The sequence below is a fragment of the Podarcis tiliguerta genome (assembly GCF_965153285.1).
Source record: "Podarcis tiliguerta genome assembly, chromosome: 12".
Classification (NCBI taxonomy): domain Eukaryota; kingdom Metazoa; phylum Chordata; class Lepidosauria; order Squamata; family Lacertidae; genus Podarcis; species Podarcis tiliguerta.
In genome coordinates this window covers 4,827,917-4,854,826 of record NC_139545.1, presented here as the reverse complement: position 1 = coordinate 4,854,826, position 26,910 = coordinate 4,827,917, and the positions used below count along the sequence as shown (strand labels likewise).

At 42.4% G+C, this 26,910-nt stretch overlaps 1 protein-coding gene and 1 long non-coding RNA gene across 3 annotated transcripts in view; one reads left to right on the top strand and one right to left on the bottom strand.

The window, feature by feature from the left end:
- Positions 1-26,910, top strand: part of POU6F2 (POU class 6 homeobox 2) — a 305,677-nt gene that overhangs the window by 136,008 nt on the left and 142,759 nt on the right. For both annotated transcript variants that reach the window (XM_083407054.1, XM_083407055.1), the window contains exons 3-4: positions 17,337-17,428; positions 21,382-21,610. In XM_083407054.1, the coding sequence (XP_083263180.1) occupies positions 17,337-17,428; positions 21,382-21,610 (321 nt within the window). The remainder of the gene's footprint in view (positions 1-17,336; positions 17,429-21,381; positions 21,611-26,910) is intronic.
- Positions 379-24,192, bottom strand: LOC310661317. The gene is made up of 5 exons (XR_014503892.1): positions 24,018-24,192; positions 22,468-22,542; positions 12,484-12,528; positions 3,219-3,309; positions 379-568 (listed from the first exon to the last, which is right to left on the bottom strand). It is a non-coding gene; the product is annotated as an uncharacterized lncRNA (long non-coding RNA).

Genomic DNA, 26,910 nt, shown 5'->3' with positions numbered 1-26,910 from the left:
GCAATACAGGCCTGAAGCACTTTTAGCTAAGTGTATCAACATGAACCTAATTTATTTAAACCTTCATCTAGTCATTCATATTAAAAAGTATCATGCACTCTGATATATCAAGAGAGACATTTTCTCTCCTCCTTGTATATCTCCAGTAGGTATACATGAAATCACACAACAAATAGGCTGTCTATTAAATTGCTGAGGTTGTGATTCCTAAGCCTTCTTTTGCTCATTGCCATTTAATAAACAGTAACATAAGCACAATATATCCTTTGAGTGTTAATATGTAATGAGAACAAACAGAGGACACAAGAAAGGTGGAGAAAAGGTAGATATATAAGCAAGAAAAAGTGAGTTATTGATTTTATTGACTGGTCTGTTAACTTCTGACATTGCAATAAAGCCTTATTTATTTGTATACAGAAGACTCAATTACATAGATACATATCATTTTAACAACTGGGTTATTTACAGGAGAATTGTAGCTTCATAAATAATATAGACATGAATTTCTCAAGCTGGTGTTCATCCATTGTTGCTATTTGGGGAGTTGCCATAATATTCCACAGATGCTCTTCAGAGGAACGTCAAAAAATATCAATGTTTAAAAATGAGTTTATATATGAGCAAAAGGGGTACTTGTTTAATGTACTAACAATATATAGACAACCACACACTTGTTTACAAATTGAGCTTTGCAGTTACTGCATTACTATAATTACAGCACAGTCTTATACCTGTTTACTCAAAAGTAAGTTCTACTGTGTTTAGTCAGCCTCAAGACCTAGTATTTGTGTCTAAGACTGCTGTCTAAGAGAATTAATTGCAAGTGTCATAGCTTAAAATTCCTTTTAAAACTCAATATTTAAAATATAGGATTCTTCACAGTTATTTATTCACTTTTTTCTTAGATCCCTTTCCTTGACTTCAAGGCTACAGGCAGCATGTCAGTAATAATTAATTCTATTAACCCCAACTGGTATTGAATATTAATTCAAAATAACCTAACTAAGTACAGCCGTAGAAACACAACACAGAAAATTATAATTCCACTGTAAAAGCAGGGAAGCGGAGGGGAGGGTATGCTTGGCAGATAAAGAAAGGTCTTAAACACCTGGCCTGAAATATATAACGATGCTGTTCAAATGGATTTCCCCCAAGCAAACTATTCCACAGAGTGGGTGCCATGACAGGACAGACAAAAATAAGTGCTTCTGCACACAGTGCGTAGTTTGCAATGGAATCCATTCATACAGGTTTGAAAGGCTTTGAATGAGGATTAGGCTAACACAGCCCACCGTGGCTACCAGTGGCGTAGCGTGGGTTGTCAGCACCCGGGGCAAGGCAAGTAATTTGCGCCCCCTAACCCGTGGATTTGCGCCCCCTAACCCTAACCCCCAGATGTTGCGCCCGGTGCGGCCGGCCCCCCCTGCACCCCCCACGCTACGCCACTGGTGGCTACAAACCCAATGTGCTGCCTCCGCTGATGGGGCCAGTAGACTTCTGAATGCCATTTGATGTAAACTATGGCAGGGAAGAGTCCTGCTTAAGGCCTTCTGCTTGGCCACTATGAGAACAGGATGCTGGACTCGATGAACCACTGCCCTGAGCAAACAGGCCCTTTTTATGTTCTTAACAGAGCTGTCTTCCCACTGGGTTTACTGGTGCGTTGGGCCAGGGCGCCAGCCTCTCAGGGACACCCCAGCGAGGGGGGGAGCTGAGCGGCTTTGCCAGCAGCCTCCCCTTTCCCTCCTGCCAGCTGTGCCCCGTCAAACATATGGCTGGCGGACGTGCAGCTTTCTTCCCAAGCCCCCACGGGAGGAGAGCGATCCCCGCAGAGGCTTGGGAAAAGGTCGGCAACTCTGGGAAAAGGGGGGGTTTGGGCACTGGAAGGATCTTTGCAACACAGCGCCGGATATGCTTAAGACGGCCCTGGCTGTTAGGTAAATCTTTGCCTGCATTTGAAGCCCTCCAAAAGGCAAAAGAAGCTTGTGATTGTGGGTTGTGGGGACTTGAGTGGGGAAAGGGTTAAATGACTCCTCTTGTGGGTTAAACCACAGAGCCTAGGGCTTGCTGATCAGAAGTTTGGTGGTTCGAATCCCCGCGACGGGGTGAGCTCCCATTGCTCGGTCCCTGCTCCTGCCCACCTAGCAGTTCAAAAGCACATCAAAGTGCAAGTAGATAAATAGGTACCGCTCCGGTGGGAAGGTAAACGGCGTTTCCGTGCGCTGCTCTGGTTCTCCAGAAGCGGCTTAGTCATTCTGGCCACATGACCCGGAAGCTGTACGCCGGCTCCCTCGGCCAATAAAGCGAGATGAGCACCACAACCCCAGAGTCATCCACGACTGGACCTAATGGTCAGGGGTCCCTTTACCTTTACCTACCCATTTCTATGCTCAGAATGTGCCCTTGTCAAAGGCACTCCCCCCAACCCCCCCCCCAAGGTCACCAGTGATTCCTAACATGCAGTTCACCCCTGAGAGTGGGATATGTTCCATGTGACACACAGACGGAAAATGACATTGACTTCTTCCCTCCTATTGATAGCAAATGATGGTTGTTGTTTTTTATACTCCACATTCTGGTTAAAGTATTGGACTAGGACCTGAGAGAGTCAGGTTCAAATCTCCACTTGGCCATGTGACTTGCCTCTTAGCCTTCCCTACCCTCCTTGTTGTGGGGATTAAGAAAGGTCAGGGGGAGAACCATGTATGGAACTGTGAGCTCCTTGGAGGAAAAGGTAGACTATAAATGCAATAAATAAATCCATCGTAAGATTAAGGGTTCTGTACCCACAATTATTTTAATAAAAAGGAAACTGTTATGACCAATATCCTACTAGCACAGCCTGCTTCGAAAGGCTGCAGGAACAGACAGGCTGTTCATAGCAATTGACTGTAGGCAGAGAAGGGGAAAAGGTAAACGGAAGCCACATGATTTGGTGTGAGAACAGGGGAGAACGAGTGCGCCTAATTTTGCCTCTGAAAGATTGGTAGGTATTGAACAGCCTGGCCATTTTCAGTTGCCTGTTGTCAGTCACTTTTGACTCAGTAGGTGACCTGAATTGTTTTGCATACATGCTATCCGCACAGCACGTTATTATGGAAAGGTTTTGCCATAAAGAAGATGTTTGGAGATGCTCTTTCAGCATGCCACCAAGTTTTATGCATTATAAAAGCAATCAGACTGAATCAATCTGTGGCTGTAATCCAGTTCACACTTACTTGGGATTAAGTCCTACTGAACTCATACTTATTTCAAGGCAAGTATTTTCATGGGCTGATATGTAAAAATTCCTACATCTTCTTGATTTTCCTGTAGATCAGACAATATATTTTATTACATTTTCTGTTCTTGAATCTATGCTGTTTTAAGATCTAATACTTCTGTTCCTCAATTTATTAATTCCAGTTTCCCCAATATTTAAACACAAATTAGCATTAATTTTCTTCATTCAGTACATTTTGTCTTCTTGAGTTTAGACTAGACATGTTGTATGGGGGTGCGTGTTGCTTTTCATATTCTCAAACCAGGCATGTGAACTATTTCCCTAGAAACTGCATCAGTATAGCTAAATTGACATGATATGGGAATCCTTTGTCAAGCTCTGTCACAGCCATTTCCTTTGGTGGGTTTTGTATTGCAAACAGAATCACAGGTTAATTTCAGTCAAAAACACACACAATCTTCAGCCACAAATATACCATGAGTTGCTACAGATAGAAGCCAATGCTCTCATTTGAAATAATGGCTTGCCCTGCTGAGACATTTCATGAGATCTTTGCTATAGGTATCATGCTGTTGAGGTCTTGCCGAGGAGGGCTGGGTGTATCAGAATTTTTGCAAACACAAACATTTCACAATGCATGCTATATGCATGTTCATTTGTAGCAGGCTTTCCTATTTTTATTCTTTCTTTTTCGCTTGTAATTTCATCTGATCTTAAAGCCTGGCCTTATGTCTACAGACCAAAACTGCTGTCATCCCCTTAGCTCACTGCTTGGCTCCTACTGTATGCCTCTCTGTGGGGCTACTCTTTTAAGAGTCTCAGCAAAGTCTGAGCAGCTGAACAACCTGTAATGAGACTCTTGATTCAGCCGCCCCGTAGGGCTGCATAAAAACCACAGAGCAGAGTAGGAAATTGTCAAAAACGCTGCTGGAAGCAAGACCAGAATAGTGGACTAAGTACCAAGAGAGAGAGTTTCATAAAACACCTTCTCCTGTCTGCTCTCACAGCTTAACACAATCTGGTGAAAACACAACTCAGTAATGAAAAGATGGTAATTTTTTCCAGGGTAGAGCCCGTCTTCTGCACTCCTAACCCTTCTACCAATTAAATATTTTGGGTTGTTTTTTAAGGTTGCTCATTGGCTTCTAAGCTAATATCTTGATTCATGCTTCCTGTGTACAGCTTTGGGGCTTCAGATCCAAAATCTGAAGTAGCTGAATTGATAATGATTTGGGTCTTAGCAGAATGGATTCTTTACGAATAAACTCTCCCACTGTCACTGCCAGTGCCATTTCAAGCACGGACTTGAGTTTTTACCCATGAGTACTTTATTTTTTCTGTTGATTTAAGCAAGCCCGCTCTGCCTTCTAACTCCAAAGGGGCTTGTTGTGGGTTTCCTATCAGACTTCTGGGATTATCAGGGTGGGTTGCCCTTGTGTGGGTCGACCTGAGGCAGTACCTGGATTTGACAAAAATATGACCTTTAAAATTCAGTTGCTGAGTCTCCATGGGAGCTAATAAGGCTCCAGAAGGCTAGGTGATGGTCAAAAAAGATGACTCATCCAGATTTTAGTCCCCTGCAGGGTGGGGTGGGGGTGTCTCTCTGTGTGTGAAAAGAACAATGCATCACAGATTGAGAGCAGGATTGAGAAAGTCACAAGGAGCTGAATTTAAAGCAACTTTGGGGCTGGCTGCCCCCCTAAAGAACTGATGTGGGAGCAATGCCATTTGTTGGCTGGGGGGAGGTTCACGTGTATGTGTACATAAATGCAAATATTTGTAAATAAATGCAAATAGTCCAGAGAACCCAAACTTAATTAAGTTCTGTGTCCTAGCAGTTGGTTGAATATAACATTTTTTTTGCACCTTTGCAGCCACCCAGTTTGTTAAAGGAATGGTCTTAATCTTGAGGTGGGGAAACGCAATCCTGCTTCATTGCTCTAAGACAGGGGTCAGCAAACTTTTTCAGCAGCGGGCTGGTCCACTGTCCCTTAGACCTTGTAGGGGCCGGACTATATTTTGAAAAAAAGAAGAAAAAAGAAAGAGTTCCTATGCCCCACAAATAACCCAGAGATGCATTTTAAATAAAAGGACACATTCTAATCATGTAAAAACACGCTGATTCCCAGACTGTCCGCAGGCTGGATTTAGAAGGCAATTGGGCCAGATCTGGCCACCAGGCCTTAGTTTGCCTACCCATGCCTTAAGTGCTGATGCCTTTTTGCCCTGGGAACAGGGTTGCCACCTGTCCTGTATAATACAGGATTGTCTGTTATTTCAGTGTAAAGTGCTATGCCTTGTATTGATTCAATATAGGATGTAGTTTGTGTTCTGCTGTTCTCTCTCTTTGGTGCCCTGTCCCTCAGAGAACTACAAGTTCTGAGTCTCTAGAAACAAGCGGTTTTGTGCCAGTGTAGCCCAGAAGCCCCACATGATATTTGAGAGAGGAGGTTGGGGGAGAAGTTTCTCCCCACAAGGCTTGCCCTCCCCACTGCCCCCTAATATTATTTTCTCTCCTTCATAAATTTAATATGTGGAATATAGTTCATCCCCACATCAGAATATGCCCCCCTGTTTATTTTTTGCCCTTGCCTGCATGTATTACTGTACAGTACTGCGCATGTGTACAAGGGTATGTGAAAAGTCATGCATTTAAGCTCTGGGTAGCAAAGCACAGACAAATTTACAAATTCATGTGGGTGCCACAAATTCCTGAGGGGTCATCCGGTTAGGCTGCAATAGACTTAATGGATTGCTTTGAAGTCATTTCAGCATTGGGGGGGGGGTTGCCCCCAGCCCCCCCCCCCATCCTGTCCTATATTTTGCCAGAACAAAGGTGGCAACCCTATTTGGAAACCAATAAGGGAGGCTAGAAAGAATCTCAGCATTCCTTGCCTTTTGCAAATTTCTGAAACTTATGGTTCTAGGTAAAGACTGATTCCAATGTTTTCTGATTGATGAGGCTAAATGGCAGATCAGTAGTTTAGATCTACTAGGTGTATTATTATTTTTTAAGTAAGAGAAACTAATCTTGGGAGATGAGCCTGGTCAACATTTGGGATTAGTAAATCCTGCAAGGATTACAACATGGATTACAACTCTGCTTAAAGATAAAATCGTTTCTACTTTATAATCAGATGAAAACATATATAAATTATGTGAAGAACCTCACGAGAAATTGATGGCTAGTGGTATTTTTTTTTTAAGGCAAATAGTAGCAGTTGCTCCAAATAATAGATGTTCTTTTAACATACTCCCCCTTTGGCATTTAGTAAGGATGCAGGAATGGAAAGAAAGGAAGTTTAATTTAGAGCGTCTTCTGCCCTGTTTAGTTAGGGATCAGCTGTCCAACATAAAATAATAATGTGCTCAACTGTCCATCTTCTAATAGGCAACCTTTATCACCACTATATTCAGCAGTGCTAACAGCAAAAGAAATATTGTATGAATTCGTAGAAAATTGATAGAGTCTTTGTGACCTTAATATGATTATATGTGTGCTAATGCATTCAGTAGCAAAGAAACTACAACCCACAATGGGCAGGGTCCAGTTCATAAAAGATGCATGCGCCATTAACAGAGGGATCTTTGTGCACCGTTCAGGGCGGTGGGGGTGGCGGGGAGAGGCAGGGAGAAGGGGCGTCAGCTTATTTTAAATAAGGAACATGATTTTACAATGATCTCTCTTCCCATTTCATGTAGTGACCTTGCTTCTCAGCTCTCATTTAGAGTGTAAAAATACAAGATGCTCCAATATGAACATGCATTTTTATTTTGCAAAACTGTATAAATCAAGATGTGGGGTTGGAAATGTAAATAATAGACTGCTGCGTGGAAATGAGAGAATGGAAACATAGTGAGCAAAGGGGTTGCTGAACACCTAAAAGTGTTAAGTGTGAATGTGACAAAAATGTGTATCACGTAGTTCAAATTGCCAGGAAGCTGGGATTGGCCTCAATGATAAAAGTAGAGGGTCCTGTTTAGTTTCCAACCAGTAAAGATTGAATCTAGTTTGTTGAATGCTTTTTGCATTCAGGGACATTTTAATTTGATAATGTCTAGCATACAGGATCATCCCGAGAATAGCTCTCCTTCGTTTCCCCTGTGCTCAGAATGGATGTATGAATGTAAGTCTTGCATCAGCCTCTAAATAGAAGAGAGATGGAGTGGAGCTGTATTGCGATGCACATTGCACTGGCATGCTGGGGGGGGGGGTGCAGCCAATGCATGAATTACTATGGCCAAGTTTTCCTGGTCCAGGAATGGTCGCAGCTGATGTACCGGCAGGTGAAAGGTACTTCTTGTTGCTGAAGCTACCTTGGCCTCCTGTGACAAAGCTGGATCCAGAACCCTCTCAGATAGAGAACATTCTCCTTTAGGGGTCTGACAACCCCATCCAGAAGTTCTCAGACATGGCAACCATTTACCCACAGTGCCTCTCTCTTGCTAGGATTCAACTCAGCTTGTTCTTTCTCATCCATCTTGCTGCTGCGTCCAAGCACTGGTTGGCCTCTCCATTCTTCCTAACATTCAGGTGTTAGGGAGAAATACAGCTGAGTGTCATTAGCCTATTGATGCCAACTTGCTCCAAAACTCTGAATGACCACTCCAAGCAGTTTCATATATAAGCAGCCAGAATAAGTCAAAGCAGCCCATAGTGGTGGCTATGACTTGATCAAGCAGCTGTAGAGGGGTTTCTTTGCTCAGGAAGAGTGGACAGCAACAAATTTGAGGCTTCAACTGTTGATGTCTAAGTAGCAAATAGGGGACGCGGGTGGCACTGTTGTGTAAACCACTGAGCCTAGGGCTTGCCGATCAGAAGGTCGGCGGTTCGAATCCCCGTGACGGGGTGAGCAACCGTTGCTTGGTCCCTGCTCCTGCCAACCTAGCAGTTTGAAAGCACGTCAAAGTGCAAGTAGATAAACAGGTGTCGATAAATGGCATTTCCGTATGCTGCTCTGGTTTTGCCAGAAGCAGCTTAGTCATGCTGGCCACATGACCTGGAAAAACTGTCTGTGGACAAATGCCGGCTCCCTCGGCCAGTAAAGCGAGACGAGCGCCGCAACCCCAGAGTCATTCACGACTGGACTTAACTGTCAGGCGTCCTTTTCCTTTTTAAGTACCAAATAATAGTCACTATTATTGTAGTTTCCATTGCTGGCATCTGTTGAGAGACAATGGAGTGCACCTCTGGGGGGTAGCCAGAGGACAAGACCCCCTTCTCAGCCTCACTGATGTTGTTAAAGGGAAAGCAGAGCAATACACTTGGCACTAGCTTGTCTGCAGGAATTGCTGGAAGGAGGTATACAAAGCACCAGCCAACCGTTTTAGACTCTAGATCTGTGTAGGGTTTACTTAGCCTTTTCTTCTCCCAAAGATATCCCACAAGGCAGCAGAGTTTTAGGATCAGAGTTTTCCTCCTCCCGTTTGGCTCATATAGAGAGCACTGCAAGTAAACAAAGAATCATGGCCTTATCTGAATGTTTTGTGGCTGTGGTTTTCATTCTTGGGTGTTTCCACCTATGCTCTCACAGACAGTAATAAATGGCAGAGAATAAATTTTCACCAGGAGTGCTGGATGCAATGGAGCTCCCAGCCAGTTTGAAATTCTTGCTTTGCTGCATTTTCTTGGTTCTTAACTCACAATTCTTCTTCTGGCCATTCTTCTGGTTTTCAAGCAAAACCTGTTTCTGGTGCAATTCCTATACGGCGGGTAGCTTAGGAGGAGGGCCTATGAGGCTAAGTGAAGTACAAGTGCTTGAGTAAAAGAGATATGGGTGTCAGGAGGATACATCCCTCTTTGATCCTGGAAAGCCAGCATGAATAATCTCATATTGAGGCTGTGTAAAGCCTCATTCATACACATGAAATGGTATGCTGTTTCCCAGGCATTGCTAAAGTGGCTTGGAAAAAGAGCTGGACAAATCAGATGCTGAGTTTCAAACCAGAGTCCTCTTGAATATTGTGCAACGGGAAGTGCAGCCATTTAAGGTTATGCAAAATTTCATGCTAAAATACCTCTGTGAAAAGCAGAATGTATGCAGGGTCCCACATATTATTAATTCTGCCTTCGTAGCAGCTGTGTCTCTGGTTATAATTGTGAGGTACAAAAAGTATCCAAAGCACATGCTTTAAAAATAAGTTCGTTTTTAAAGCTCTTGAATATATTCAAGACTCTTGTTCTGAATCCTCCCCCCAAATTGCTTGTTGGAATTTTATCATAGCTGTTTCTGAGAACAGTTCAGAGTTCTGGTTTTGGCATTAACACCTTGAACATCTGAACCCAGAAGAAGGATTGCCTTCTTCTGTGTAAATCTGGTCATCACATATGATTAATTTTAGAGATTAGACAGATGTGAAATGGAGGCAAGAACTTCTCATTTATGGTACATTGTCTTTAAAAGGATGTTTGGTTGAGCATTATCTTAGCCTACTGCTTTTTTTTTGCTGCTGGTGGTTCTGTTTGTTTGGCTTCCTTGATTTTTATTATTATTATTATTAGAATAATCGAATTGTAGGATTTTGGAGTTCAAAGGGACCCCAGAATCATCTAGTCCAACCCCCTGCAACTAGATCATATATGACAGAATAGATCATCGATGACATAATAGAAATGTTATTGTTATTGAATTCACATGGTATAATTGGTAACTTATTTGTTGCATAAACAGCCTTGGGTGCGAATCAAGGAAGGATGGGACAAAAATATTTTAAAATTTAAGAAAAATGTACAATTGGATCTAGACTTAAAAGGACAGTTAACAAAGCCATGCTCAGAGTAATCCCATTGAAATTGATCCTATATTAAATTATATAAAAACATAACATGTAACAAACAAAAGTATTAACATAATTCCAACAAATTCCATACATAGCATAATTAAAACACATAAAATGACTTTTAATTTGTCACTGAAAGTTTGGTGAAAAAGATGGGTTTTTACCTGTTGTCTGAAAGAAGACAAAGTTGGAGTGAGATATATCTCAGTTGGGGTTGTTCGTTCCACAGAGCCACAAATGTTGGTTATGTGCATCTCATTGTCTACTTCATATGTGGTGGGCATGCCAGGTGGCACATGATTATTGGAAACTATTATTATTATTATTATTATTATTATACCCCGTCCATCTGGCTGCGTTTCCCCAGACGCTCTGGGCGTCTCCCAACAGAAAACTAAAAACAGTATAAAACTTCAAACATTAAAAACTTCCCTAAACAGGGCTGCCTTCAGATGTCTTCTAAAAGTCAGATAGTTGTTTATTCCCTTGACATCTGATGGGAGGACGTTCCACAGGGTGGGTGCCACTACCAGGAAGACCCTCTGCCTGGTTCCCTGTAACCTCACTTCTCGCAGGGAGGGAATCGCCAGAAGGCCCTCGGTGCTGGACCTCAGTGTCTGGGCTGGACGATGGGTGTGGAGACGCTCCTTCAGGTATACTGGACCAAGGCCGTTTAGGGCTTTAAAGGTCAGCACCAACACTTTGAATTGTGCTCAGAAATGTAAGGACCACAATATCAGAAATTGCAAGGTTAGGATCGGAATTAAGACCTTTGCTGTTTTTATTTCATTGGATTATTATTTTTAAAAAATCAGATGTTCATAAAATCGCTAATTATGAATCTATTAATGTTAGCAAAAATTACGAGGGTTCATAAATGGAATAATCAACAACTCATGACAGTGTGGGTTATTGATGTGTTTAGAGGTCACAGAGATAGACAAATTAACCAATGGGTGGGTTACATAAAAGGTGTAATAATAACCAGAAAACTAGAACTGTTGAAAAATGGACACACTTTGTAAATTACTGGAACTAATATTATAGATAGTTAAGGTCTGACAGTAATTTATTTGTACAAGCACTGAAAATGGTGTTCTACATTATTTGCTTTCTTCCAAATAAATGATTTGTTTATATTCTGTTAAACAATAAAATAAGTCATTTTTCAATTCACTGCGGGGGGGGGGCGGGTGCTTTAGGTTCGGTAAGGAACTAGGTAATTTTTTTTGCAATGTGCTAAGAAATACAGAGTTAGACAAGTTAGACAACCATGTGCATTGCTTCACTGTTTGACACTTGATGGTTCACAGCTAATGAACCCTGGGTTTAAAGGAAGAAGTCACATGACGGCTCTGCATGTGGGGCTTGATTTCTGATGGCTCAATAACTTTTGAAAGCCATCACCTGATGTCTCAGTGATCAAGAAAGGAAGGGAAATGTGCTGCCCTCCAGATGCCATGGACTACAGTTCCAATCAGCCTGAGCCAGCATGGCCAATTGTAGGAGTTGTAGTAGTGCTTAACATCTGAAGGGCGCCATGAACTAGTATGGACTGGCCCATTACTTTTAGACAGATCATAGAATCATAGAATCATAGAGTTGGAAGAGACCACAAGGGCCATCGAGTCCAACCCCCTGCCAAGCAGGAAACACCATCAGAGCACTCCTGACATATGGTTGTCAAGCCTCTGCTTAAAGACCTCCAAAGAAGGAGACTCCACCACACTCCTTGGCAGCAAATTCCACTGTCGAGCAGCTCTTACTGTCAGGACGTTCTTCCTAATGTTTAGGTGGAATCTTCTTTCTTGTAGTTTGGATCCATTGCTCTGTGTCCACTTCTCTGGAGCAGCAGAAAACAACCTTTCTCCCTCCTCTATGTGACATCCTTTTATATATTTGAACATGGCTATCATCTCACCCCTTAACCTCCTCTTCTCCAGGCTAAACATGCCCAGCTCCCTTAGCCGTTCCTCATAAGGCATCGTTTCCAGGCCTTTGACCATTTTGGTTGCCCTCCTCTGGACACGTTCCAGTTTGTCAGTTTGTCAGTTTGTCAGTGTCCTTCTTGATGGACACTCATATAAAATATGATGAAAGTTGCCAATTTCAAACTGGTGATCATCACATGAAATACAGTAAACACATAATTAGGCAAATCCTTAGGGTGAAAGCAGCAGAGAAGCAAGGTGGAGAATATTGTCATTACATGAGCAGTGAGGAGTGACGCCTACCTCCAATACTACTCATCTTTTGAAGGTTTAAGATGATGTGGAGAGAATTTGGCTATGCAGTATTTAAACACAAGAAGTTCTGACTGTCAATTGTGTTGGTTGGCAATGAACAAACAGGTATAAAAGAATTCCTGGATACCAAGATCCAGGTTTGGGGCAAGTACTGGTTGGTGAGAGAACCCCAGCAGAGATTTTAAATAATAAAATGTGCAGCAAAGTAAAGCGTGGAAATATAGGCTATTAGACCTTTAAAATATGCCCTTGCAAGTTGCAAAGTATTCTTCTCTTCCCCTAGCATAGAAAAAGACCACACATTTGGTAAGTTAAAAATGGTTTACTTACAAAATCTCCAAAGGTCAAGTTCATGAGCTTTTCCATACATCAGTAAGAAAACACAGGCAGTAAAACTTGGCTTCATTGCAGGGGTGAAAGTTTCTAAATTATTGGTATAAGAACACTTGAAAGCGCCATGTAGTCTGAGCTTAGAGCAGCCATCTCAGACCTCTTTACACACTGAGTTTTTCAGGTAGACTGAGGTACAACAATAAGCTTGATTACCTATTTTCTCCCAAGGTGAGGGGGAGTGACCTAGGTAAGCCTGACAGGACAGCTTACTCTATGGCTTTAACCCCTTCATGCCTTAATTAGACTTAAGCATGTTGGTTATATGAGACTGGTGATCCCACAAATCAAATTTACATATGGTGGGGCTTCCTGGTGGGATTCCATGTCTCCCCCCACCCCCCACCCCCATACATATTCTGTGCATGTGCAAAGATTGTATGAAGAGGACTCTACTGAGAACATGGCAGAAGCAAAAAAGGGAATTGTATGACTTGCAATTCATTTTCTTAGCCACTGAACCACATCAGCGCGCACTTTGACAGACATAACCTGAGCAATCTGGATATGAATTTGTTGAAATTGCCACAACATATGTAAGCCATGTAAAGAGGTTGCATGTACAGTGGTACCCCGCAAGACGAATGCCTCAGAAGACGAAAAATTCGCTAGACGAAAGGGTTTTTCGTTTTCTGAGGTGCTTCGCAAGACGGATTTTCCTAAGGGCTTGCTTCGCTAGATGAAACAGCCCTGCCTCTTGTGTCATGGCGACAGTCACTGCACGCACGCACGCTCACTTCCCCGCTCCTCCGGCTCCCTCCCACCTTCCGGCTGATGGCCGACCTTCCGGCTGCCTCGCGCCGCTGCGCACCCCCTTCGCGCGCTCCCCTCAGAGAGCCCCGCCGCCCTCCAGCAGCCGCATCGCGCGGTGGCCACAACGCGCGGGTGAGTCTGAGGTACCGGCTGCGGCAGCTGTCCTGCTTCTCCCCCCCCCCCGCCGTTGTTAGTGTTTAAATGCAGTGGTGCTTCGCAAGACGAAAAAACTCGTACAACGAAAAAACTCGCGGAACGAATTAATTTCGTCTTGCGAGGCACCACTGTATTACTATTTCTACTTTGTGTTACTTTTTTTTCCTAAGTGGCAAATACCAATAAGACTATGCCTTTTTTCTCTATTAAGCTATTGCCCTTAATCCTGGGTGGAATTTTGGCTTTACCTGTTTGTTCTTTGGTTACTGTGTGCTCCCCTTCTCCTGAACTGTAATGTACAATTGCACTAGTTTTATTTTAAAATTAATGTTCTGATGACTGTACGTCCTAAACAAAAATGTAATAGCCAACTGCTGGAGTTCATATACATTTAAAAACTTCTTTTTTAAAGAGAGGAAGAACATTAAATGTGATATCAATGCTGGCTCTGTTCATTTTATAGAAACATCAACATGCTTTTATTATTAACCTGTTCTAAATCAATGTAAGAATTTCAATACAACACTTGTAAGTATTCCCAAACCAATGTGCCTCTCTGACTTCCTTTTGTGGTTTTTTTAAAATTACAAATTAATAAGATTCCCAGGTTTCTGCCTAATGATTCTCTGCATTTATTGCTTAATCTCCATATAAAATATTGTTAAGATTGACACATTGCTATAGAGATAGAAGTCAATTGAATAATATGTAGCAGTCTGTTTTATTTGTACCTTAATGTGGTGATGTATTTCTTCCACATTTACATTATTTATAAGTCTGTCCCCTTGGAGAATATATAGAAGAATTTGTTTTAAATGAGCAGATAATACCTTCTTTAAAATTTATAAGTATGGCAGAATCAGATCCCTTTTTTTCCCTTCACAGACCATGGCGTGGCAATAAAATAGTTCTGAATTGCCTTGCACTTGCTATTCATAGGACAAACGTGGGGTGGGATGAGAGGATCTGATTAAGGTTGAGTTAGAATTCCATTTCTATAGCCATCAGTAAAACCACAGAAAACAAAATCTACACCAAACTGTCTGGCAGAAATCCTAAAAATTGTTGCTGAAATACACAGGCACCTGTGTTCCTGATGCTTCTTTGCCATATGCCCCAGAAGCAATAAACAGGCAGGCTCAGTTGGTTAGACCACGGTGCTGATAACGCCAAGGTTGCAGGTTCGATCCCTGTATGGACCAGCTGCATAGGGTCCCTTCCAACTCTACAGTGCTATGATTCTGCTATGATTCCTGCTTCATTGATTCGTTTTTTTATTTTTATTTGCTACCAATAGCCATTCACCTGCAGAAATAATGCACACTACTTATTGAGGTATAAGAAGTTGGAAGTAGGCTTTTGTGCATGTATCTCTAAGTGGATATTGAACTGCATTGACAGATGGGTACATATTCCTACCCCAATTTAGTTGCTAGAGGAAGTATGGCTCTGGTCAGATTGATTGGCAATAGCACTCCTAGGTGTTGAGGTGGGGAGTTCTCAGCTGATCAGCACCACGGCCAGCTACAGCAGGCTGAGGCCCAGCTTCTTGCTTGCATAGGTCTTCTTTCAGGAACTTGGTGGCATGCAGGTAACTATTTCATACCCTCCAAGTGTCCTGATTGGCACCCTCCAAGCATACTGCCTGGGGATGCGGGTGGCGCTGTGGTCTAAACCACTGAACCTAGGGCTTGCCAATCGGAAGGTCAGCGGTTCGAATCCCCGCAGCAGGGTGAGCTCCCGTTGTACGGTCCCTGCTCCTGCCAACGTAGCACTTAGGAAGCACTCAGTGCAAGTAGATACAGCGGTACTTCAGGTTACATACGCTTCAGGTTACATACGCTTCAGGTTACAGACCCAGAAATAGTGCTTCAGGTTAAGAACTTTGCTTCAGGATGAGAACAGAAATTGTGCTCCGGTGGTGCAGCAGCAGTGGGAGGCCCCATTTGCTAAAGTGGTGCTTCAAGTTAAGAACAGTTTCAGGTTAAGTACGGACCTCCGGAACGAATTAAATGCTTAACCCGAGGTACCACTGTAAATAGGTACCACCCCGGTGGGAAGGTAAATGCTGTTTCTGTGCACTGCTCTGGTTTCGCCAGAAGCGGCTTAGTCATGCTGGCCACATGACCTGGAAAAACTGTCTGCGGAAGCGGACAAACACCGGCTCCCTTGGCCTGTAAAGCGAGATGAGCGCCACAACCCCAGAGTCGTTCACGACTGGACTTAATTGTCAGGGGTCCTTTACCTTTTAGGCATACAGGCTGGGAATGATAGGAGTTGTAGTCCAAAGCATTTGGAGAGAACTGGGGCAGTCTGTTCCAGAGCGAGGATTTGGTTCCAAGTCTCTTAGAAGCAGGGCCGGCCCACCCAGGAGGCAAGGTGAGGCAACTGCCTCGGGTGCCAGTTTCCATGAGGCGGCAGATCTGGCCTCCCAGGAATGCATCATCTGCTGTTGCTGCTGGGGTGCCCGTGGCTGTGGCTGTGCACTCCTTGAAGGCAATGACGCCTCTACAGTGGTACACCTGCCCACCACAATTCAGAGCTGACCCTCCCCCCCAAGACCTTTGATTCCATTGGGTTGATTCAGTGTGTCGTGTCCCCCCACCATTTTCCCTGATGTAGATCATTACTCACCCCTTCTTCTCTGGTGGCAGGGAAGGGGGGGTGTCAGTGCTATTTTGTGGCTTGCCTCAGGTGCCCCAATGTCTTGGGCTGGCCCTGCTTAAAACTATTCTGCAATCTGTGCAGAGAATACTAGTCAGTTGAGGTGGCATGGCAATGAGTCCTGCTGCCAGCGAAGTACCGTATTTTTTGCTCTATAAGACTCACCTTTTCCCTCCTAAAAAGTAAGGGGAAATGTGTGCGCGTCTTATGGAGCGAATGCAGGCTGCGCAGCTATCCCAGAAGCCAGAGCAGCAAGAGGGATCACTGCTTTCACTGCGCAGCGATCCCGCTTGCTGTTCTGGCTTCTGAGATTCAGAATAGTTTTTTTCTTGTTTTCCTCCTCCAAAAGCTAGGTGCATCTTGTGGTCTGATGCGTCTTATAGAGCGAAAAATACGGTAACTTAATTGAAACACTTCCCCAAATGAATGGTACATTGCATGTAGTAAGAAAGTGTAATCTAGCCCTCTTTCTGTTATGCTCCTCTATTGTCTACCTGTTGGGGCATTTATGTGGAGGAGCATTAAAACAAATTTTAAAATACCCTTTACCTCTAGTCTCAAGTAGTACCTCTAGTCTCTTGTTCTGTGAAATTTGTAGAGCCTAGGCTGACTCTTAGCCCCAAGCCCTCACTCTTCATCTGTGCAAAGTCCAATTGCCTTGGATCCACTAGTTTGCACCGTGGTATTTTACAGATATTTTACTCTTTCACAGAGATAAACAGTAGAAGTCACTTTACTTTGGCCCAGTTAATTCTTGCTCTATGAAATTAGGATAGCTGGTGCTCACTTTAGCATTAAAAAAAAAAGGCTCTTTCCCCTGCAGAGAGCTTGTGCGATTTTTTTTTTTATGTAAATGGATGTATAATGCAATCCACATTAGCTGTGTTGATGATGGCTTCAGTTTCACTGCTGTCAGATTTCCGTGTCTCCCTCCGAGTGAGTAGGCTGGCCTGAATGAATGTTAGCATAATTTATGCAGCTGATAAGTGATTTGAGCGCTTGAGTTACTGATAAACCGCTTTAGCATATCATTTTCAGCTTGATGCTATGTGACATCACAGCAAAATGTAATGTGCTAGTCCCCAGGCTAGATATTAAGGTAGAGCTTTTTCTTTGAATTCCAGGAGCCAGAGGAAACACAGCACTGTCTGATACAAGCACATCTGATCAGCACCAACCCAGTCAGTCCCATCCAGCGTTCCCTGTTGGGCCCCAGGTCAGTTTCTCTCATTGACTCGAAATAAAATTTGCTTTTCTGAAAGCAAATATTAACAATCAGCTAAATGGATAAAGTAGAATGATTTGGCTGCATGCTGTTGTTTGAAATGTATGCTTAGCAATTAACATTTTTAAAATGTGTGTGTATGTGCATGCGTGAGAAAGTTTATTCATCTATGTACAGTTTTCAAGCCAAATTTCAGATTTGGGCTAGGGAATTTTGCTCCTTAATTTAAGTTACTGGAGCCTCACATCAGTCTTCTGCTTTAAATACAGCCTGAGTTGATGTGAAACTGCTAAATGGACTTTTAATGTAAGTTTGATTCAACAGTTTGGGTTTGACAGTTGTGTGTGTTGCACACAGACCTTGTTTCAAATTACGTTTATCCTAGTTGGGAGCCAACAAGTATTTATGTGGATTGTGCTGTAATTCTAAGTAAAAATTTGAAGGGTTTCTGTTTACAAAGTGACTGAGCCAGGCTGCTAGGGAAGAGCTGGCAGACATTCCGGCCCCCAGTTTCTGAGCATATCTCCACAGGAGAATTAAATTAGCTGGTGCTATTTGAACTGCCACCAGTTCCTCCTAAGAACCCTTCGAGCTTTAGTCTGACAAAGGTGCTGAGAATTTGTGTTTGCTTTGGCAGCACTTGTATTAAAATTTGAACTATGCAGCAATTTTAGCATGACCCCTGCACAAAGATTACATGCAGATTCATGAAGCTTTACATATTTGGGGAGGGTCCTAGGCTCAATGGTACAACACAGACTGTGCATACAGAAGGTCCCACATTCAATGCTTGGCGTCGTTGATTTATTTTTTTACAAAAACCATCAAGTTGCATGTGATGCTCGAGACCTCTGTCTATGACCTGGAAGGGCCAAAGCCAGTCAGAGTAACACCCCCCAGAACTATAGTTGGCAGCTTTTGCAGATCTGCCCCCTGGGGGCTAACAGCTCAAAAGAGTTGTTTGGCTTTGTTTCTTAGGAAATGTTTGGTGATTGGGTTTGATCGAGGCGTCCTTTCAAGAGCAACCAATACTTATATTCTAGATGGTGCAGCTCAGAGCACAGGTGGGTTCCATATTACCCGACCTGGTCTAGTATATGCTATGGATGTGAAACTGGAAAGAATTTAGAGGAAATCAACAAATCAGCGTTTGTGAGTGTAAAGGAGCAGAGTATATTTTTCCTAAAGAGAGACTAAGAGCAGCAAAGAGGAACACACTTCCTCTGATCTCTGAACAGATCTGCTTACTCACGGGAAGGGGCAGCCTGTAGAGCAGCCCTCACTGCCAGAAATCAGACCTATATTATTTTTATTTATTAAATTTGTATGCCGGCCTTCATCTGTAGATCTCAGGGCTCTTCACAGTATAAAAGTATATGTGGAGCAACAACTCCATGAGGGTTATAGATTGACCTCCCGAGCTTTTTTGGGGGGTACAAATTTAGTTATATTTTGTCTACGCAACAACAGTCGGTCCATCCAGATGTCCTTTTTGTTGTGCTTTGGTGATGATTTGTATTGGGACAGTTAAATATGATCTCACTTTTAGTACCGTTTGCACCTGCAAATGTTTAGGAGCGGACATACTTCTTTGTTTCCAATAAATACGAGTCCTGTAATTTCCTGCTGAAATCCTGCAACTGTTTATGCCACAGATGTTCCAATTTATTTTCTGGGCCACTTCTGTTGCACAGCAGTGCAGGAGCGGCCCTCTTAAGTGGCCATAATGTGCTCATACTGGGGAAGCAACTAATAAAGTGGAATGATGTTCAGTACAAATCCTCTACTAATGCCCTATTATTCCACTATTACTGTCGCAGAATACCTCTGCAAAAAGCAAACACAAAGAACAGCCCTGTATTTACATTTTAATTGCTTTGTTCTTTTGAAAACCACCTTGAGAATATGATTGAAGGAATGTTAGTATAAAAAACCAGGCCAACAAACTTATTTTTGGTTGGTAGGTCATGTATGGTTTACTGGTATGCTGGATGTGTACCTTTTTCTAAACGGCTTTGGGAAGCATTTTGTTTGAAAAGTGATTTACAAATCTTAAACAAAGGCTTTAATTATCACCAAATTTGGCAAATAGCTACTGCATTTTAAAATATTATTGGGTACCTACAGTAAGTGTTTTCAGCAGCGGTTTGGAACCTCTCTGGCCTGCGGGGCAAACCTAGACCACCAGGGGCTCCCATTTGGCCAATGACCACATGGAGTACAAAATATTTACTTGGAAGCCTGTTTGGGCATTAAAGTGGTAGTGCAGCAACACCTTCTCTAGAAAGCTTTACCTGAGAAAGCTCTCAGGCACTGATTTTTTCCTTTCATAAATTATTATATAAACTCGCTGCAAATTTATCAATTGAACTTGATTGTTCATATTACTTTTAGTTGATTAATCAGCGAAACTTGCATATGGGTAAAAACAATGTTTCTGATGCCAGAAGCATTTTTTCCTTTGTTTTTAGATGGCACATAAATTTATTGTAGGAGGCAAGAGAGAATGCCTCTTTTGAGAAGGCACTTGCCAGCTATATTTTTTATAGAAGAAGAATGTCTGTATCTATATCTGTATCCACAACTGCTGGCTGATTGGGACACCTTTTCAGTCAATTAAAAGTGTTTTTAACTAGTTAATCTAAATCAGGCATGTCCAACAGGTAGATCGTGATCTACCAGTAAATCGCTTGGGTGTCCCAGGTTTGAAGTTTAGTGATTGCCTTTGGCCAACCCTCCCCTAAAAAAAACTCGACAACTCTTGACAATGACAGTGGGTAGATCACAGCCGGTCTTTTTATACTATGAGTAGATTGCAGTCTCTTGGGAGTTGGACGTGCCTGATCTAAATAATCCAGCATTTCTAAATGCTGCTGGCCTAGTACACACGCCCCACGCCCCGTGATTGTAGTCAGAAATCTAAAACAAATCAGAAGTAAGTCACAGGCTTACACAACATGGTGTCCACCAGAGCTTTTAGACTACAAAGCATGTTCTCCTTCATGGAGAGCACGTGTTGCGGTGGGGGCTAGCAAGACACCCATTGTTGCTTTGGCCACCATTAACACGTGCTTTCTGTTGCTGGGGAGATTTGAATGTTGCCATTTTGTGATTGACAGCCATAGCCTTTAAATACCCTGCATGCAGCGCTGAGCTTTCTCTTTTCGCTGCGCACATTGGATCACCCTCCCTCCCTATTTTCAGGTTGTTCGCATTGACCTTACTATGCCTGTCATGGGGTCGTCTGCTTTGGGGGCAGGGGCCCGGTAGGATTTTGTCCATTTGGCTGGTGCCATTTGGTTTTTGCCTACTGCGTAGCAAATTGTCACAACTTGTAAGGTTGCGGTTAGGCATGGGTTTAGAGATTGGTTGGTGGAGGGGCATGGATTGGCTGTGCCTGACCCTCCACAATGCTACTGCTGCAAAGGAATTCCGTTAAAGGAATCCAGGGGCTTGCCATGCTTTTGTCCGAACACCTGTCAAGGGGCTAGGGCCATGCAAGAGCCCCTGGGAGCATTTGGGGGGAGGTGAGGCATGGTACCCAGTCCCGTCTCTCTCTCCCCAAAATGTTTTCCCTTTCTGACTTTTGCAAGCGTGCGAATGTAGTCTGTCCCCATGCGGGGTCAGATAGTCGCAACCAATGCCTAAGCAACCACTCACATTGTTTGTAATTTTAATAAAGTTGTGGCCAAAATTATGCCAAAAACCTTAAACTAAAATCAAGTGTCAATTGTGTTTTACTGGGGGGTGTCTTGGAGATCTCAACATGCAACTCCGGTCATACCTGAAGGTTGGCTGTGCTGGCTGAGGCTGATGGGAGTTGTCCAACAACATCTGGAAGGCACCAGTTTGGGGGGAGGCTGCTCTAGTGAAACCACTGCAGCCGTGCTGTTATGCCTTTATTTTGTAATATGTTAAAATATGATCATTACGTCTCCTTTCAGCCACTACTGACGGCGCAGCAGCTAGCCTCAGCTGTCGCAGGGGTGATGCCAGGAGGCACGCCAGCACTGAATCAACCTATCCTTATTCCTTTCAACATGGCGGGTCAGCTGGGGGGCCAGCAAGGACTGGTCTTGACTTTGCCTACCGCTAATCTCACCAACATCCAAGGGCTGGTGGCTGCAGCTGCAGCAGGAGGCATCATGACCTTGCCGTTGCAAAATCTACAAGGTAAATCGCATTGGAAATTCCACTTCCTTTTCCCGGTTTTTTTTTATTGTTTCATTTTATAATGTATATAAAACTGAGTGAACAATCACAACAACAGAAGGCAATTAAAGGATGAAAAACAAAACTATAAAATAGGCACGTAGACTGAGTTCAGTAGATTTGGTTTAAAGTTCTTAAATGGAAGAGCTTGTAACAAGAGATGTTTAGAAAGTCTGATTTCAGTGTCTACCCAGTGTTAATTTGGTCCCCCATTGATTATAGGGTACAGAGTAGTTTTTATTTTGTTGTAGTGTTGTTTTTATTTTGATTATATATTTTGTGGATTTGTGTTCTGGTTTTGTTCTGTGAGCCGCCCTGAGACCTCTGGATATAGGGCAGAATATAAATTATATATTTATAATTTATATAAATTATATATATGGTATAACTCATCATCAGGTTGAGCTCTGTGGAACAAAAGGATTAATTTAGTCTAGCTTCTTCTTTTTTTAGGGACAGAATAAAATCCACTACTGTAAATTGCCATTTATTCAAAAAATTATCAGAAAGGAGGATTTGTAAAGTTTGAAATAAAAATAGAAAACTTGCTGGAAACAACATTTGAATTGTAGCTGTTCTCCTCAAAATTGAGAGATTGTTGGTTTTTTGCATGTTTTAAAGTATGTTTCTAATTTCCGTGTAACTGGATTATAATTCATTTAAAATAAATTTGCATATAAATGCAAACATATGAATTTTTAAATATTCAATTATTTTGGCACATATTGTAATTTTAGACATAAAATAAATTAATTTTTCAGTTTTAGGTCGTAATTTTTTTAAGAGGAATTCAGATTTACAGTAGTTGACTGAGATACCTGACAGAGACATTGGAAATTCATTTCGTTGGTCGGTTTTGACACACCAAACTTTTGCAAATACAAAAACAGTATCTGGAATTCAAAAAGGAAATTCATTACTTCCATTCCTTTGGGCCACTGAAACTCTAACAGCACATGTTATAGCTCAAGTTTAGTTCAGACCTATTGGTTAAGACCAGTTGAGTATTAGCCTTCCTAATTATGTTGGTGTGCCTTATGTGTTTTGGGTGGAAAATTCCTTACCTCGAAGAAGGTTTTTTGTGACCTTAATATGCAAGAAGCAAGTCAGCTCATAGGCAGGCTGAGGCGGCTGCCTCAGCTGGCAGCAGCTCCTTGGGTGCCCCACCTGCCCTGCCACCTCCCATGCCAATGCAGAAGATTTTGGCAAAATCTTGCTCCAATCAGGCAGGGCAAGGCGACAAAACGGGCCGCAGTGCTTACACTGCACCTCCATTGTTACATCCACACCACAGGAGTCTGGAGCAGAGACCATCATCCCCTCTCCACCTCCCTGTCAGTGCCATTCTGGGTGCAGAACATTTCTTTCCCTGCTCTCTTGCAGTTGAAATGTGTTGTGTCAGATGGCAGGGGTGGTTGCTTAAGACAGGACTCCAACCTGTCTTTTACAGGTTTTATTTGGTGCAAAAACTATTTACAGGGCGGAACCCCTAAGTTTATGTCTGCCTCAATCGCTAGCAGAATCCGGGAGTGGCTTTTTCTGGTTTTGTCCCCAACATAAGAACTTTGTCACCCCCATGTTACGATATAGAAACAATGCTGCTGGGAGCTGCTTGCTCGAAAACATCACATGATGTTGGGACTGTCCGTGGGAAACAGAGGGCACCAGAATTAGCTCAGAGTGTAATATGAGCTGTACAGGAAGTGTTTGCTCTCTTGACTGCTGGAGTTTGAAGAGAGCAGTCATGTTTTTTGTAACGCTGCAAAGACAGAAATAAAGGCATGTAAATACATTTTCTGTCTATCTCTTTCCCCTGCCGGGGGGGCAGGAAAGAGGGTGTGTGTTCTTCTCACGCTGAGAAGGATCGCCTATCGCGACCTCTGCCTGGATCTTGCCGGGAAAGCAGACACGGAGGTCAACAGGAGACCAAGCCGGGTGCCTGGGAGAGTTGCCAGTTTCTCCTGATAAAGGCTTGATTTCTAACACCCCAGCCTTTTTCTCCCTTCTTTGTGCTTTACCCCTCTGCGCAAGGTGGGCAACGGAAGAGGCGTGCTTCCCTCCTGGCCGGCTTGACCAGGAGCAGTGCTGGGGCTCCCAGCAGCATCCCCTGGTCCCTCCCCCTCTTCCCCACTGGAGGCGTGGCTCTCCCCACTGCAGGAAGAGGAACTGCTTCGCAAGACTTTCGGAGGATCCCTGTATCCCAACGGCTCCTCTATCTCCTTTCCCTGTTCCGATGGCAGTTCCCTGACAGTGTTGCCTCTCTGTTCCTGGGTCGTATTTGCCCCCTCCCCACACACTGTGCATACACAAGAGGGTCAGCTATTAGGGTCATCCCACATAAAATGTCCTGATTTCAATACAGTCGTACCTCGTTTTGAGTCCGCCCCATTTAGGGTCCATTTCGTCGAACGTCCGCAGCAAACCCGGAAGTACCGGAATGGGTTACTTCCGGGTTTGCCACATGTGCAGAAGCGCTAAATTGCACTTTGCGCATGCGCAGAGTGGCGCTTTGTCGAGCGTCCCTTTCATTGAGCGTCTGGGGTTCCGGACTGTACTCGACCGTGCTCTCACGTCTCAGATTTTCTTCAAAAACATTTTCTGTGTAGATACCCATGAGATAACCTCAAATTCATTTTCAAAGATTTTTTGTTTTGTTTTTTTTAAAAAAATGTTTATTAGAGGTTTGGAAATTACAGAAAAAAGAAAAAGAAGGAAAAGGAAACAATATAAATTTAACAAAACATACATTACAGTTACAATAAAAAACACACTATAACAATACGAAAAAAAGGAAAAAAAGAGAAAAATGAAAAAAAAAATACATTAAACACACACATCCAATATTCCATATCTTTACCTTTCATTAATTTGGTTCATCGACCTCCTCACACCTCCCTTTTTTGTATTCTATTACAATTAACTATTTCAGCAAATTCTTCCCATCTTACCCAATTTTTGTTCTATAATTTATCTTAACAATCTAACCTTAAATTTTTCACATTTTCAAAGATTTTTTTGGTCCAAAATTGGGCGCAGGAGAAATTTTCACAAATTTCGATTTTCGCACGATTTAGGTTAATGCCATTTCTGTGTCAGTTTAGGGGAAAAAAACCTCCTGATTCGCTTATTTTTCAACCAATTGGGCTTATTTGGGTATCAAAATAAAGCTAATATTGGTCTCTTTCAAAATAAGGTATAAATATGGTATTGAGTGCCACAGAAAAGGGTCACTGACCATTCTAAGTGAATTTTAGTCATTTTGTACCTTGGTAGGTTCGATAAGCCATAGCACGCAAACCACAACTAACAATATGTAACATACTTTTTTTGTAGGATGGGCTAACCATGAACTTGTTATGCTTTAAAAATAAGAAGGGTGTTTTTTATGGTAATAAAATATTTTTTTAAAGTTTTATTAATTATTTAACAAAAACAAAATACGTCTCGGATCCCTTGTTTTTTCTATACTCACGCAGAAATTGCATTAGCCTGAACTGTGTGAAAATCAAAATTTTAAAAAAATTCTCCTGCACCCAATTTTGGATGAAAAATTTTAAAAAAATTATTTGAGTTTATTTCATAGTATCTACACATAAAAAAAATTGAAGAAAATCTGAGTCGTGAGAGCACATGGCACCAGGTGGTTTGGCATGGAATGATAAAGCCTAGAAACAGTGAAAAACATTGGGAAGAAGCAATTTTTTTTAAAAAAAATCGCAATTAAACAGTTATGTGTGTGTGAGAGAGACAGAAATATCTATTAAAACATACAATAAAAATATCACAGCACCAGAAATAAAACGTAGTACATGTATGAAATCTGTTGTCATAATATACCATAATGCCCACTAGATTAAATTATATTTAAAAAAAACAACAACAACCCAATGATGACAGTCGTGAAGGAAATATATAGCAAAACAGATAAATGGAACCTTATTATCAGCTTTACTCTGAGTACTAGCAGCTACAGATAAATATCTGGGGAAGGCCATCACCTTCATTCATTCATTTATATTTTAATTATCACATTTCTTCCCCTAAATGGGGCTCGGAGCAGGAAACATCAAAAAGTCAAAATGACGCATTAAAAAAAATACATTTCAAAACAATATGAAAGCCACTTATAAAAACATTTGGGAACATTCAGAGGATGTAGAAACACTGTGTCCCTTTTGTGAGCGTGTACCAAAATTTAGCTGGAAACAGTTGGAAATAAGATGACAGATTAAATGTCAGGGACAGTGAGGGGCAACAGAAGAATGAACTTAAATGCAACAGGAGGGAAATTAGGGACCCATATCATGAGATCACCTGCACCCTGTGGATGTGGGGCAGAGAAGGATCCAGCCAGTTAGAGGCCTCTGGAACATCAGGTGTTAATCTGGATTGAGATCTCCTCCTCTGGAACATCCGGTGTTAATCTGAATTGAGATCTTCTCCTTTGTTTCTTAATTTTCCCCAGTTAACCCTGGGCACATAGTGCTGCATCTAAAGGCTGCCTTCCTGCAAAGTGGCAGAGCAGCCAGGGCAGACAGAGGTTTTTGCAGAGTAGTCAGTTTTGAGCATATAAATAAGAGCAGAAGATCATGTAACAAATAGCTCAGATATTACACCATTTAGCATTTTATGATTTGGGGTGCACATCGTATATATGTATTCAGACATTGAAGAGATAAACAATTTTACGACCTTCCATAGACATCTGAAGTCAGCCCTGTATCGAGATGATGTTTGATGTTTTGTTATGTTTTTGTGTATTCTGTTGGAAGCCGCCCAGAGAGGCTGGGGCAAACCCAATCAAATGGATGGGGTACAAAAATATTATTATTATTATTATTATTATTATTATTATTATTACTACTACTACTACTACTTCCTCTTCATCTCTCTTCCTCTCTCTTTCACACACATCATATATATATTATGTGATCTACATAGACCAGGCATAGGCAAACTCCGGCCCTCCAGATGTTTGGGACTACAATTCCCATCATCCCTGAACACTGGTCCTGTTAGCTAGGGATGATGGGAACTGTAGTCCCAAACATCTGGAGGGCCGGAGTTTGCCTATGCCTGGCATAGAGAGACAAACAAACCCACACGTACGCACAGCCACACCCACCCTTTTGTGTTCCTAAAATACATTTTGCTGACATAATTGGAAGGGGAAAGTATCCCACAGATAAAAGAAAGCTTCTGTTAAGTGAATGTTCTGCACAGCACTCTAAAGTACTTTTTGAGTGATTAAACTCCAGTTT